This window comes from Nicotiana tabacum, chromosome 15 (assembly GCF_000715075.1).
Source record: "Nicotiana tabacum cultivar K326 chromosome 15, ASM71507v2, whole genome shotgun sequence".
Taxonomy (NCBI): domain Eukaryota; kingdom Viridiplantae; phylum Streptophyta; class Magnoliopsida; order Solanales; family Solanaceae; genus Nicotiana; species Nicotiana tabacum.
In genome coordinates, this window is record NC_134094.1 from 121,119,910 (window position 1) to 121,134,503 (window position 14,594).

Genomic DNA, 14,594 nt, shown 5'->3' on the forward strand with positions numbered 1-14,594 from the left:
CAATGATTACAAAATGGGTTCGTTAGATTTATTATTGTTTTGACAAATTGATGATTGGGGTTTGTTCTTGATAATATTTGGGGGTTATGTTTCAAATTTGAGCTTATTTAGAGTAGATGTAGTATTAAATCGTATATTGGATTGTTAAAATTCGAAGAACAAATTTCTGTTTCTCGGCAATTTGCACTTAAGGCCTATTTAGCCTTAAGTACATGAAAACGTTGGTTGCACTTCAGACATTTTGGTCTTAAGTGCATCTGAAGTGTAATTTTTCACTTCAGACTTATTGGCCTTAAGTGTAGGAAAATGTTTGTTGTATTTCAGACCTTTTGGCCTTAAGTGATCTGAAGTACAATTTTTCACTTCAAACTTATTGGGTTCTTTACATAACTAAGTAATATTAAAAAATATAATACATCTTGGTAGCAGCAAACTTAATATATCAATAGTAGCAACAAAAATATTTCTTCTATAGCATATCCTAACCAAAATGGAAACCCCAACAATATGCCTAAGATCTCGCACCTTTGTAACATAAGGATTTGTCCCTTATTTATCTCCTAAGCTTCCTTAATCCCCAACATTACTTTTATGATAATACATATATTATTTAACATTTATTTGACTAATTTTATATTATTTGATTTTTGATTCTTTCATGTTTGTATATTTAAATCTAAATGATATATAATAAGTATATTAATTGACACTGTAAATATTTTATAAATATATTAATTATATATAGTGTTTACTTTAGAGTAATTAAGTTTTATACTGTAAATATTCTACAAATATACTAGTATATGCATAGGTTTTTTCTTAAATATTTTCATATTTATGGTATATTTCTAGTATAAAATAATTTATATCTTAAACATAGCATGAGCATCCCATAAAAGAATTCCAGCTAATCACATTATTAATATAAAAAATGTATGCATATTTTAGTTGAAAAATATAGGTAATATACATTATGAACTATTTAAATTTATATATATAAATAAGTAAAAATATTTAAATTTATTTTTTATAGGTAAGAATGGAGATAGAAGGTAGCAACAATAAGAGGGGGGGGGGGGGTTGCCGTTACAAAGGAGTGAAAAACGGAAAGTTTAACTATAATGATGACAGAGAAACAATATAAATATTATTAGAATAAAACTAACTCCTTAATCTGAGGGTCGGTTGATTTTTAAAATATGCTAGAATTGTAAAAAATAATTGCCATTTATGGAATAAATGAAGAATACTATCATTAATGAAAATAATATTAAATAAAGGATTAGGCATGTAAAAATATCAACTTACTTATTGGCCTCAAGTAGGGATGGCAATGGGGCGGTGCGGGTTTTAGCATATGCGGGGTGGTGCAGGCTTAGACATATGCGGGCGCGGGGCGGGTCAAAATAAATTTTTTAAAATCCTTTATGGGTGTGGTACGGATTTTAACTTTTTGCAAAATTACAACGTTTCAACTATTAGCAAAGTTACAATGTTTCAACTATTATTAATATTATTACAACCTGCAAATATTTACTTTTTCACTTTGTGGTTCCTTTCTTCTATGCATTGATTATTTTAGTCTCAAACTAATTTGGTTTTTACGAGGCATGTATTTTATATTGGACATGTGTTTAGTTGACTGTAAATACACATTTTTTTGTTATTTGCGTGTCGGAAGAAAATATTATATTATATTTATTTTAGTGTTTTAAAGTCGATCTCACTTTAAGTATATAGTTACTTTATCTGAGTCAAGTAGATAATTAGTTGACTCAATTTTCATGTATTTGATCTCATGACATACTGATATATCAAACTGAATTTCAATACTAATGCATGTAAAATCAGAAATAAGTATATTAAAAACTTTAAAACCGAACACTGTTAAAAGTTAAAACTAACAACATTCGATAGGATTTATAGTTATGAATATTCAAAATTGGACTTCTTTGGTTTGTAATTTGGATTCAAACAGGAACTTTTAGATTAGTAGTGCATACATGAATATAATTGAAAATAAAATTAAATAAGATAAAAATATTACAAATTGAAAGAAATAATAAAGGAAAATTTTTGCAGAGTGGGGCGGGGCGATGCGGGTGGACGCGGGTGTTGATGCGGGGCGGATGAATGCGGGTGAAAATACTATGTGGGGCGGGGCGGGGCGGGTTGAAATTTTGTGGATTAAGGCAAAACCCGTCCTGCACCACCACATTGCCATCTCTAGCCTTAAGTGCATGAAACCATTTATTGTATTTCACACCTATTTGGCCTTAAGTACATCTGAAGTGTAATTTTTTCACTTCAAACTTATTGGCCTTAAGTATATATATCAATAGTAGCAACAAAAATATTTCTTCTATAGCATATCCTAACCAAAACGGAAACCCCAACAATATGCCTAAGATCTCGCACCTTTGTAACATAAGGATTTGTCCCTTATTTATCTCCTAAGCTTCCTTAATCCCCAACACTACTTTTATGATAATACATATATTATTTAACATTTATTTGACTAATTTTATATTATTTGATTTTTGATTCTTTCATGTTTGTATATTTAAATCTAAATGATATATAATAAGTATATTAATTGACACTGTAAATATTTTATAAATATATTAATTATATATAGTGTTTACTTTAGAGTAATTAAGTTTTATACTGTAAATATTCTACAAATATACTAGTATATGCATAGGTTTTTTCTTAAATATTTTCATATTTATGGTATATTTCTAGTATAAAATAATTTATATCTTAAACATAGCATGAGCATCCCATAAAAGAATTCCAGCTAATCACATTATTAATATAAAAAATGTATGCATATTTTAGTTGAAAAATATAGGTAATATACATTATGAACTATTTAAATTTATATATATAAATAAGTAAAAATATTTAAATTTATTTTTTATAGGTAAGAATGGAGATAGAAGGTAGCAACAATAAAGTAATGATGACAGAGAAACAATATAAATATTATTAGAATAAAACTAACTCCTTAATCTGAGGGTCGGTTGATTTTTAAAATATGCTAGAATTGTAAAAAATAATTGCCATTTATGGAATAAATGAAGAATACTATCATTAATGAAAATAATATTAAATAAAGGATTAGGCATGTAAAAATATCAACTTACTTATTGGCCTCAAGTAGGGATGGCAATGGGACGGTGCGGGTTTTAGCATATACAGGGTGGTGCAGGTTTAGACATATGCGGGCGCGGGGCGGGTCAAAATAAATTTTTTAAAATCCTTTATGGGTGTGGTGCGGATTTTAACTTTTTGTAAAATTACAACGTTTCAACTATTAGCAAAGTTACAATGTTTCAACTATTATTAATATTATTACAACCTGCAAATATTTACTTTTTCACTTTGTGGTTCCTTTCTCCTATGCATTGATTATTTTAGTCTCAAACTAATTTGGTTTTTACGAGGCATGTATTTCATATTGGACATGTGTTTAGTTGACTGTAAATACACATTTTTTGATTATTTGTGTGTCGGAAGAAAATATTATATTATATTTATTTTAGTGTTTTAAAGTCGATCCCACTTTAAGTATATAGTTACTTTATCTGAGTCGAGTAGATAATTAGTTGACTCAATTTTCATGTATTTGATCTCATGACATACTGATATATCAAACTGAATTTCAATACTAATGCATGTAAAATCAGAAATAAGTATATTAAAAACTTTAAAACCGAACACTATTAAAAGTTAAAACTAACAACATTCGATAGAATTTATAGTTATGAATATTCAAAATTGGACTTCTTTGGTTTGCAATTTGGATTCAAACAGGAACTTTTAGATTAGTAGTGCATATATGAATATAATTGAAAATAAAATTAAATAAGATAAAAATATTACAAATTGAAAGAAATAATAAAGGAAAAATTTTGCAGAGTGGGGCGGGGCGATGCGGGTGGACGCGGGTGTTGATGCGGGGCGGGTAGATGCATGGGGCGGGGTGGGACGGGCTGAAATTTTGTGGGTTAAGGCAAAACCTGCCCCGCACCACCACATTGCCTTCTCTAGCCTTAAGTGCATGAAATCATTTGTTGTATTTCACACCTATTTGGCCTTAAGTACATCTAAAGTGCAATTTTTCACTTCAAACTTATTGGCCTTAAGTATATATCAATAGTAGCAACAAAAATATTTCTTCTATAGCATATCCTAACCAAAACGGAAACCCCAACAATATGCCTAAGATCTCGCACCTTTGTAACATAAGGATTTGTCCCTTATTTATCTCCTAAGCTTCCTTAATCCCCAACACTACTTTTATGATAATACATATATTATTTAACATTTATTTGACTAATTTTATATTATTTGATTTTTGATTCTTTCATGTTTGTATATTTAAATCTAAATGATATATAATAAGTATATTAATTGACACTGTAAATATTTTATAAATATATTAATTATATATAGTGTTTACTTTAGAGTAATTAAGTTTTATACTGTAAATATTCTACAAATATACTAGTATATGCATAGGTTTTTTCTTAAATATTTTCATATTTATGGTATATTTCTAGTATAAAATAATTTATATCTTAAACATAGCATGAGCATCCCATAAAAGAATTCCAGCTAATCACATTATTAATATAAAAAATGTATGCATATTTTAGTTGAAAAATATAGGTAATATACATTATGAACTATTTAAATTTATATATATAAATAAGTAAAAATATTTAAATTTATTTTTTATAGGTAAGAATGGAGATAGAAGGTAGCAACAATAAGAGGGGGGGGGGGTTGCCGTTACAAAGGAGTGAAAAACGAAAAGTTTTACTATAATGATGACAGAGAAACAATATAAATATTATTAGAATAAAACTAACTCCTTAATCTGAGGGTCGGTTGATTTTTAAAATATGCTAGAATTGTAAAAAATAATTGCCATTTATGGAATAAATGAAGAATACTATCATTAATGAAAATAATATTAAATAAAGGATTAGGCATGTAAAAATATCAACTTACTTATTGGCCTCAAGTAGGGATGGCAATGGGGCGGTGCGGGTTTTAGCATATACGGGGTGGTGCAGGTTTAGACATATGCGGGCGCGGGGCGGGTCAAAATAAATTTTTTAAAATCCTTTGTGGGTGTGGTGCGGATTTTAACTTTTTGTAAAATTACAACGTTTCAACTATTAGCAAAGTTACAATGTTTCAACTATTATTAATATTATTACAACATGCAAATATTTACTTTTTCACTTTGTGGTTCCTTTCTCCTATGCATTGATTATTTTAGTCTCAAACTAATTTAGTTTTTACGAGGCATGTATTTCATATTGGACATGTGTTTAGTTGACTGTAAATACACATTTTTTTGTTATTTGCGTGTCGGAAGAAAATATTATATTATATTTGTTTTAGTGTTTTAAAGTCGATCCCACTTTAAGTATATAGTTACTTTATCTGAGTCGAGTAGATAATTAGTTGACTCAATTTTCATGTATTTGATTTCATGACATATTGATATATCAAACTGAATTTCAATACTAATGCATGTAAAATCAGAAATAAGTATATTAAAAACTTTAAAACCGAACACTGTTAAAAGTTAAAACTAACAACATTCGATAGGATTTATAGTTATGAATATTCAAAATTGGACTTCTTTGGTTTGCAATTTGGATTCAAACAGGAACTTTTAGATTAGTAGTGCATATATGAATATAATTGAAAATAAAATTAAATAAGATAAAAATATTATAAATTGAAAGAAATAATAAAGGAAAAATTTTGCAGAGTGGGGCGGGGCGATGCGGGTGGACGCGGGTGTTGATGCGGGGCGGGTAGATGCGGGTGAAAATACTATGTGGGGCGGGGCGGGGCGGGCTAAAATTTTGTGGGTTAAGGCAAAACCCGCCCCGCACCACCACATTGCCATCTCTAGCCTTAAGTGCATGAAACCATTTGTTGTATTTCACACCTATTTGGCCTTAAGTACATCTGAAGTGCAATTTTTCACTTCAGACTTATTGGCCTTAAGTACATCTGAAGTGCAATTTTTCACTTCAGACTTATTGGCCTTAAGTGCATATGAAGTGCAATTTTTCAATTCAGCCTTATTGACATAAAGTGCAAGAAACTATTGGTTGCACTTCAAACCTATTTTGGCCTTAAGTGTATTTGAAGTGTAATTTTCACTTTAGACTAATGTATTTTAACTTCAGATCCGATAAGTCTGAAGTTGATCGTAAAGTGGGTATAGGTTCAATTGTGACCCGAAAATCAGGTATAGATGCAAAAACCCTAATTTAATCCTAATACAACTATACAAGAAAAGATGACGAGAGATTATTAGGAAACGAGTGATTGTGTTATGATAAGTTTTTATTCTTTTATCTTTTAGGCTTAAAATAAGAGATTATTTTTTCATTTAGATTGACTTTTGTCAACTTGATCAAGATAGGAAAAAATCTTTTATTGTATATAGTGTAAATTTGCAAATGGTTATCATGAATGTTATATATTCTTATAAGCCTTGTAGTTAGGAAAAATTACCCAAAACATTCGGCGGTTATTTGGTTGGGAACAAGTCACCTCGAAACTATAGAAAAAAAGATTAAATAGTGATGAAATTATTAAGTGAATATATTTTTATTGGTAAATGTTTGATTTTTTGGACTTAAAATGGAATACAAAGGGGGCATAATATAAATATGTGATTGGTGTATACTAGATAAGTTGGGATAAATTTTTATCTTAAATTTTAATCTTGAATTTTTAGAGGATTTTAGGGGAATAGCCTTGGAGAAAGACATTTTTGTTATAGTACTTTATCTTGGGATTAGTAATCCAAACATTATTATCCCACCCTAAATGTGGAATAGAATAGTACCATAATTACTGAATTAACTAATCTCGGAGTTGCTAATTCAAAATTTATTCAAACGCAAGATAAATAATCTCGCATGTAATTCGGAAATTATTTTCTCATATCCCACCAACCAAACCATCCCTTATCTTTTTTTCTCCTTTAAGGTTTTTCATTCATCTACATTTTTCAGCTGCAGAAAATTTTGAATTTATGGATAATGTTCGTGCTCCAAATAAACTTATTACTGCATAGAATAGCTACTTCTCCAAATTCCCCGCAAATATCGTATAGCAAAATATTATTTTGCAAGACTAACTGTAACCCTGGTATCGAGAAGCAATTAGCACAATGACCTTGTTGACATCTTTTGAAAATGTAGAATGTTTCTTACCTCAAAAATACAAGGTCACCTTAATAAATTTAGAAAAGGATTGAACAATTCTCATAACTATGCCTGAACCAAGTATCTACAGTGGGACTGTGTGGGCATTTTTCATGTATTTCATAAGGATATATGGCACTATTTCCTTATTAATTACAGTTTATTTCAAAAAGAATAGTATTTTTTTATAACTAAAACTAATTTTTTAAAATTATTTATCTTTAATGAAAAAATTTATGGCAATATAAATATTTCAAAAGTTTTAAAGTCACACAAATATTATGACATATCAAAGATATCAAGTCTCAAAAATTCTATATCATACGAATTGAAACACAAAGGGAGTAACTTATACTTAAAGCTGCACTTTTTGTTAGAAAGAGTAGTTGGTGCATGTACTTTGGATCTATTAACTTAAAATTATTGAATTTGTACGTGATAATAAAGATTGCTGGCTTTTTCAACTTGGAAGGATTGAGAAACGAGAGAGAGATATTTCTTCAAATATCAAGATATTTTGGGAAGTTGAAGATTCATGCCTTAGTGTGAAAATGAAGTGGTTTGTCCGGTTCTGGGGGTTTGAGATATTTCTCCATACTGCAAAAAATTTGTATATTTGTGTGGTTGCAAATGAATTTATACCTCACGGCATACTATCCTTCTTTTATCTGAAACAGTCTCTAATTTTCTCATCCTACAGCTTCCAAAATGGCAGCAATGGCTGCAGCATCAACAAACACCTCATTATTTTCAGCAACTCGTTCTGCTTCTAATAGTAATGCAACTCCCACTGTTTCAAATGTATATGGTACGTTCTTGCTATCATTTTTCCATTTGATTGTCACAGTAGCAAAGCCGGAAATTCAGAATAATAGAGATTAAAAATATATTAGAGTGTTACACTTAGGATTGGAACCTGTGACCTAAAATAATTTGTGAACATCTTTTGCTACTATACTGGAATCTTTCCTTGAGGATTCAATAGTTCATATAATCCAAAAGAATTGTTTTTGCCTTGAGGATTCAACCTTTAAGAGTTTTAGCATTGAACACATTATTTAGTTAAAGTTATGGGTTCAATCAAATATTTGTTGCAATTCTAGTGAATTTTACATATAAATTTATGTTGCGTGTCGAAAATACTGGATTCAGATGAATCCGGTACTGAAGAGCTAGATACGCCACTGACTTCCCCCATGTGATGATAGATGCTTAGTTCTTGTTGTTACACTAACTTTGATATTAATTCCAATGTTGACCAAAGTGTGAGAATTGAGATTTAGAGAAAAGTTGTAGAGAACTCCTAACTTGGTTAAAAGGCTAATTTTTCTGATCATTGGAATGAAATATGACCAAATTGGATAGAATGTCTAACATGTCTGTATATTGAAAACGCAGCTACAAGTTTTATGGGAGCTCACTTGAGAAGATGTTATCCAGCAACGAGGAAACTAGTACGGATTAATGGGGGAATAGTTGCCGCTGCTGTTGCAACTTCCCCTGCAGAGGAAGTCAAAGAGTAAGCTCCACCTTCCTCTTTTCTTCTGCGTTTTGATGAGATACTTGTTTATGTTGTAATTATATACATTTGTTACTCAACTGTGATGTTTTGTAACAGGGGAGTTTTTTCATCATATTACCAATGTACTTTATATTTATCTTCATCTTCCATAATCTTTGTACCTTATACTATTTCAAGACGAGTTAGCCCCAAGGATTTGTTCCCAAGTGTAGTTCAGTTCATATCCTAAATTAATGAAAATGATTTTTCTACTATTTTTGTATGCGTTGCAAGTTGGCTACTTTTATGATCGATGGTCACTTGATATGGAACTATGGAAGTTTAACAATCGCCAACGTTCATGTTACAGATACTCACTTCCGACATGGGCTAAATTTGACCTTGGAAGAGCACCAGTCTATTGGAAAACAATGAATGGTCTTCCTCCTACCGCGGTATGTTTCATATATCTAAAATATGGATAGTTTTTTTAAATATAATAGGTCTGAATTGCTTTTAAGCTTAGGTCCTAAATCTTTTTTTGACAGGGAGAGAGACTGAAGCTTTTCTATAATCCAGCTGCAAACAACATGGTCCCTAATGAAGATTTTGGAATTGCTTTTAATGGTAATTTCTTGTTTGTTTTACGGAACTTGATGCCTAATATGAATTTCTAGTTCACATAATTACTTAGATTCCAAGTTGCTTTCATGTGATCATGACCGAGGTCACGGGTTCGAGTCGTGAAAACAGTCTCTTGAAGAAATGCAGGATAAAGCTGCGTACAATAGACCCTTGTTGTCCAGCCCTTCCGTGAACTCTGCGCATAGCGGGAGCTTAGTGCATCGGACTGTCCTTAAATTCTGAAGCTAAAGGAATACTAAAATCATCAAACAAGTTTCTTCCCTTTTTTCTTTCATGTATATGCAATTTTCTTCATTATGCTACACACCCTTAATTAGATCCTGTAATATAAAAATTAGTGAACCTCTATTGAAAATGCTGAATTCTTGAGCCATAAATTCAGGAGGTTTCAATCAGCCTATCATGTGTGGTGGTGAGCCTAGGGCAATGCTCATGAAAACTAGAGGGAAAGCAGATCCTCCTATTTATACAATTCAGATATGTATTCCCAAGCATGGTGAGTTTTATTAGTTAAGAAACTTGTCTTAAATTGCATGACAAGACATATCTTTTACCCATTTTTAACATTTTGTTTATCTGTTTCAGCCCTTAGTTTGATCTTCTCATTCACGAATGGAACCGAATGGGATGGTCCCTATCGACTACAGTTTCAAGTCCCTAATGCTTGGCGAAATAAACCAACCGAGTTCTTCACTGAGGTAGCTAGCTTGATTTTCAGTAGGGGTTGCAATTTAAGCCCAAACTCATTTGACCCGCCCAACCACCTCAAAGTTGGACCGGACATTGACCCGTCCATTTGCTGAACTTGGCCCATCTTGACCCAACCTGTTTCGGACCATCTAAATTGATCCAAAATATCTTTATTTTTTTGTTTGATATGTTATATATGACCATGACAAAAAAAAAAAGTCTTATTTGATAATTAAACAACTCATAAGAAAATAATATACATTAATTAAAGCTTGATAAGAGTTGCGCGGATTGGACTATGATCCAAATTTTAGCCCAACTTGACACAGTCCATCTCAGCCCAAGTTGCTTTTAGGCGGGTCAATGACCCGTCCATTTATTGACTCAACACATTTTGACCCGCCTAAAATAGCCCGACACGCCCATTTGACCCGTCCATTTATTGACTCAACACATATTCACCCGCCCGAAATCAGCCCAACCCGCCCGTTTGACATCTCTAATTTTCAGTCATGCTTATGTCATTTTTATTATAATAGGAATATATGAGTCATGGTCACTGGCTTCTAGCTCTAGTATGATGAACTTGTATTGGTTTCTTCATGTTAAATTGACTGCCCAAATATTGTGATTTTCAGGGGCTTGCAGGGGAGTTAAGTCAGGAGGGTGCGTGTGACAAGGCAATTTTCCCGGACACGAATATTGTGATCACAAGATGTGCTATGGTTGGTAACTTGTCTGTGGAAGGAGTAAGTGTAAATCATCTTTGCTCTTTGTTTCTGTTTCAATAATTTCCTTTATTTTGATGTTGAAAGTTTTATTTCAAAGCTACAGTATTTGATTAGAAGCGACACTATGCTGATACAGGGTGATCGTTGCGAACTTGATATAGTACCTGGATGCATTGACCCAAGCTCTCCCTATTACAATCCATTAGCCAATGTTGATGATGGATCTTGTCCACCATATTCAGATGCTGAGGATTAACTTTCACTACATATGACCGATGCTTATACCTTAGTGTTATCGATGAGAGTCTTTCACACTAGGGGATCGTTTGGTAGGATACATTACATAAAATAATGCATACATTAGCTTTGTGTATGAGTTCGCCTTCCACTATTTCCCTTACCCTTCACCTTTCCCTGGTTCCTCTGCGTGATAAAGCAAACATCTAGACTTAGTAAAGAGAAACACTTTGAGTAAATATGAATCTCCAACACTATACTGCGGATACTTGAAATGTCCAGTTATACAAGTAGAGCATTTGTACTGGTATATTGTGCAGAACCTTACGGAACTTTGATAATTACCTGTTAGCAATTTGGTATATAGCCGAAAAAGCTCTGCTAGACGATTCTTCTTGTACTATTGGGTGTTGAGCCATCCCCAAACCCCTTGGAACAAATGCCATTATTTGTATAAACTTATTAGAACTGAGCATATCGCCTAAAGAAAATTAAGAACATATATACATCGTTCAAGTCCAAATCAACAGGTTAAGTTAAATCCACAAAATTCGTCCTAAATCCGCCTCTCAATTTGCAACAGCTCCATAAGGAACTTTACAAGAAGTGATTTCAGGACTAAGAGAGGAGGAATATTCAGTGGAACTCTCTGAAAACAGAACTAAGTGGATTACGCATTCTTAAACGTTTAGTAACTATAACATGGCATGATAGCTGAAACTAGACATAATTTTTATGTTCGATAAATGTTCTCGAAAATTGTACAAGGATGCTTAAAAGATAAGCAGAAAGAAAACCAGGGGGAATTTATGTGGAGGGGGTTGGGTACATGCACCATGCTCCTCTCCTAGGTTATGTATAAACAATACTAACTTTTCAGATTTGTGGTCACTCATGATCAAGTGTTATTGCTATTGTTTGTTTATTACTTCCTTTTCACTGTTTTTGAGCCAAGGGTCTATCGAAAAAGTTTCTCTATCTTCGTAACACATTATCCTCAGACCCCATTTGTAAAATTTCATTGTATTTTTTGTTGTTGTTGTCACCCATGCTCATCTGACTATTTTGTTGCTTCTAAGTGGCCCTTTTGACCCTCAGGGGTTTGATCCCCATATAGTTATTTTTAATGTAATATTTTTTATAATTAATAAATAAATAAATCCCTAATTTTCCATGCCTTTTTTTAATTAACATAATGATACACTTATATTCTTAAAATTCTAGATACACCTCCAAAGAAAACATGTCAAAAGTATAAGGGATGCTTTATGCAAATTATATTCGGCACTTAACTTTATAATGTAGTAAATAATACTTAATAACCAACAGACTAACAGCTACTTAGGAAGAATATAAAGATTGGTTAGACATGTTGAGACTTGAGTTGAGACTAATTCCAAAGTTTTTACTTGTATTTTATACCTTTCTTTCTCCTTTTTTCTTACATTTCTTTTCGTTGGACTTGATAAGTTGAGAATTCGGCCCAAATCCTCACCCCATAATGGAGCCCAAGCCTACTTGTAAGTGGGCCTAGATTCGCTGACGTAGAAGCAGCCTCAAACCCGTGATTGTGATAAATGCTCAGTAACACACAACTCTGCATTTATTTCATCTCCTCCTCATACTCGTGAATCCATAATTATCCTACTTAAATTTATGCACCCACCATTTTTTATTCACTTGTCACACACTCCAACCTGGGAATTCAATAAATTTCCCATCTCTTATAAAATACCCCTAGAAATTCAGACATTATAACAAGTTTCTTTCATTCCAACATGGCCTTTTTTCTCTCAATACAAGCAACTTTACTACTATTTCTTTCCTTCTTTCCACTAGGCTGGTCATTCACCGTTATAATGTCCGATTCGGGTACGCCTTCAGCTCTGGTTGATGCACCACAAACTGGCTACTCTATGAATAATAACCGTGCACGAACCGATCCTCGTGAACGAGAAGCTGTTTACGACATTATGAGGGCCACGGGGAACGACTGGGCCACCGATATCCCTGACGTTTGTCGTGACCGATGGCACGGAATCGAGTGTATGCCGGACTACGACAACGTCTACCATGTTGTATCACTTTCTTTTGGAGCATTGTCCGATGATACAGCATTTCCTACTTGTGATTCAACTCATTCTTTCATTTCACCTTCTGTTACAAAACTTCCACATCTTCGAACTTTATTCTTCTATCGTTGCTTTAGTAACAATCCTCAGCCCATTCCAGCATTTCTGGCCCAATTAGGGCCCACTTTACAGACACTAGTTTTAAGAGAAAATGGGTTCACAGGGCCCATTCCAAATGAATTGGGTAACTTAACCAGTTTGAGAGTCCTAGATCTTCACAAGAACAATCTCAACGGTTCAATACCGGTTTCTCTAGGCCGGATCACCGGTTTGAGGTCGTTAGATTTGAGTGATAACAAACTAACCGGTTCAATTCCGAGTTTGACTTTCCCTCAGTTAAATGTGTTAGACCTTAACCAAAATCACCTTGCGGGTTCAATTCCATCCACACTCATGAAGTGTCATTGGCTTATAAAGCTAGACCTGAGTCGCAATCGCCTCTCAGGCTCAATACCTTACTCCATCGATAACTTAAACAATCTCATCCTCATGGATTTGAGCTACAACAGTTTAACAGGTTCATTCCCAATCTCGCTCAAGAAATTAAATTTTCTCCAAGCCTTAATCCTCAACGGCAATCCAATGGACTCTGCTACTCTACCAGTTAACGGGTTTGATGGTTTCAAGGACTTGATGATTTTAGCTTTATCGAATATGAATCTTCAAGGTTCAATACCGAATTCTCTAGGCCGGTTGCCTAAAATTCGAGTCCTTCATCTTGATGGGAATCAATTCAATGGCTCAATCCCATTAAGTTTTGGTAATTTAAATAGCTTAAGTGAGCTCAGGCTAAACAACAACATGTTAAGTGGACCTATCCCATTTAAGAGAGATATGGTTTGGAGAATGAGAAGGAAAATGAAACTTGCCAATAATGAAGGGCTTTGCTATAACAACGAAAATGGTCTTGGAGATGATCTAGAGACGTTGTTGGATTCGGGGATTGGACATTGTGGAGATTCCAAAACAGAACCAACAAAAATAGTGGAACATATTTCAACACTTAATAGAGGAAGTATTTCAAGATCAAATAGTGACTCAGGTGTTACATTGAACAAATTACAACTTCTTTCTAAGAGCTTGATTCAGTCGGCAACTTTAGTTTTGTTTGCATTCCATTTATTATGAGAAATTGTTTAGTGGTTTGTGTACAGTATCTTTTTTGTCTTTCAGCCTTTAAATGTAACAAAGCATCATAATATTAAATACGAGGGGTGTTATTATTTTCATTCTTCTTACCTTTTCTGGTACTTTGTCAATGACAATTGCAAAATAATTGTCGAAGTCTCAGGACTTGGTCTTAACTAGACTAACTATTTTCAAACAAACTTGGGCAATATTACAAAAAACACTTAACATCTAAATTCGAGATCATGCTTGCAGTTGGAATGTTAACATGGATATG

At 32.8% G+C, this 14,594-nt stretch overlaps 2 protein-coding genes across 2 annotated transcripts; both read left to right on the top strand.

The window, feature by feature from the left end:
• Positions 1-7,970: 7,970 nt before the first annotated feature.
• On the top strand, positions 7,971-11,076 carry LOC107830728 (uncharacterized). The gene is given in 8 exon segments (NM_001326246.1): positions 7,971-8,061; positions 8,652-8,772; positions 9,125-9,209; positions 9,303-9,381; positions 9,782-9,895; positions 9,985-10,097; positions 10,728-10,838; positions 10,957-11,076. Coding segments are annotated over 8 exon segments (834 nt in total).
• Positions 11,077-12,752: 1,676 nt separating this feature from the next.
• Positions 12,753-14,418, top strand: LOC107830727 (protein TOO MANY MOUTHS-like). Its single transcript, XM_016658357.2, has one exon. It carries the CDS (start codon positions 12,836-12,838, stop codon positions 14,315-14,317), a length of 1,482 nt encoding a protein of 493 aa, XP_016513843.1. The 5' UTR covers positions 12,753-12,835; the 3' UTR covers positions 14,318-14,418.
• Positions 14,419-14,594: the final 176 nt, after the last annotated feature.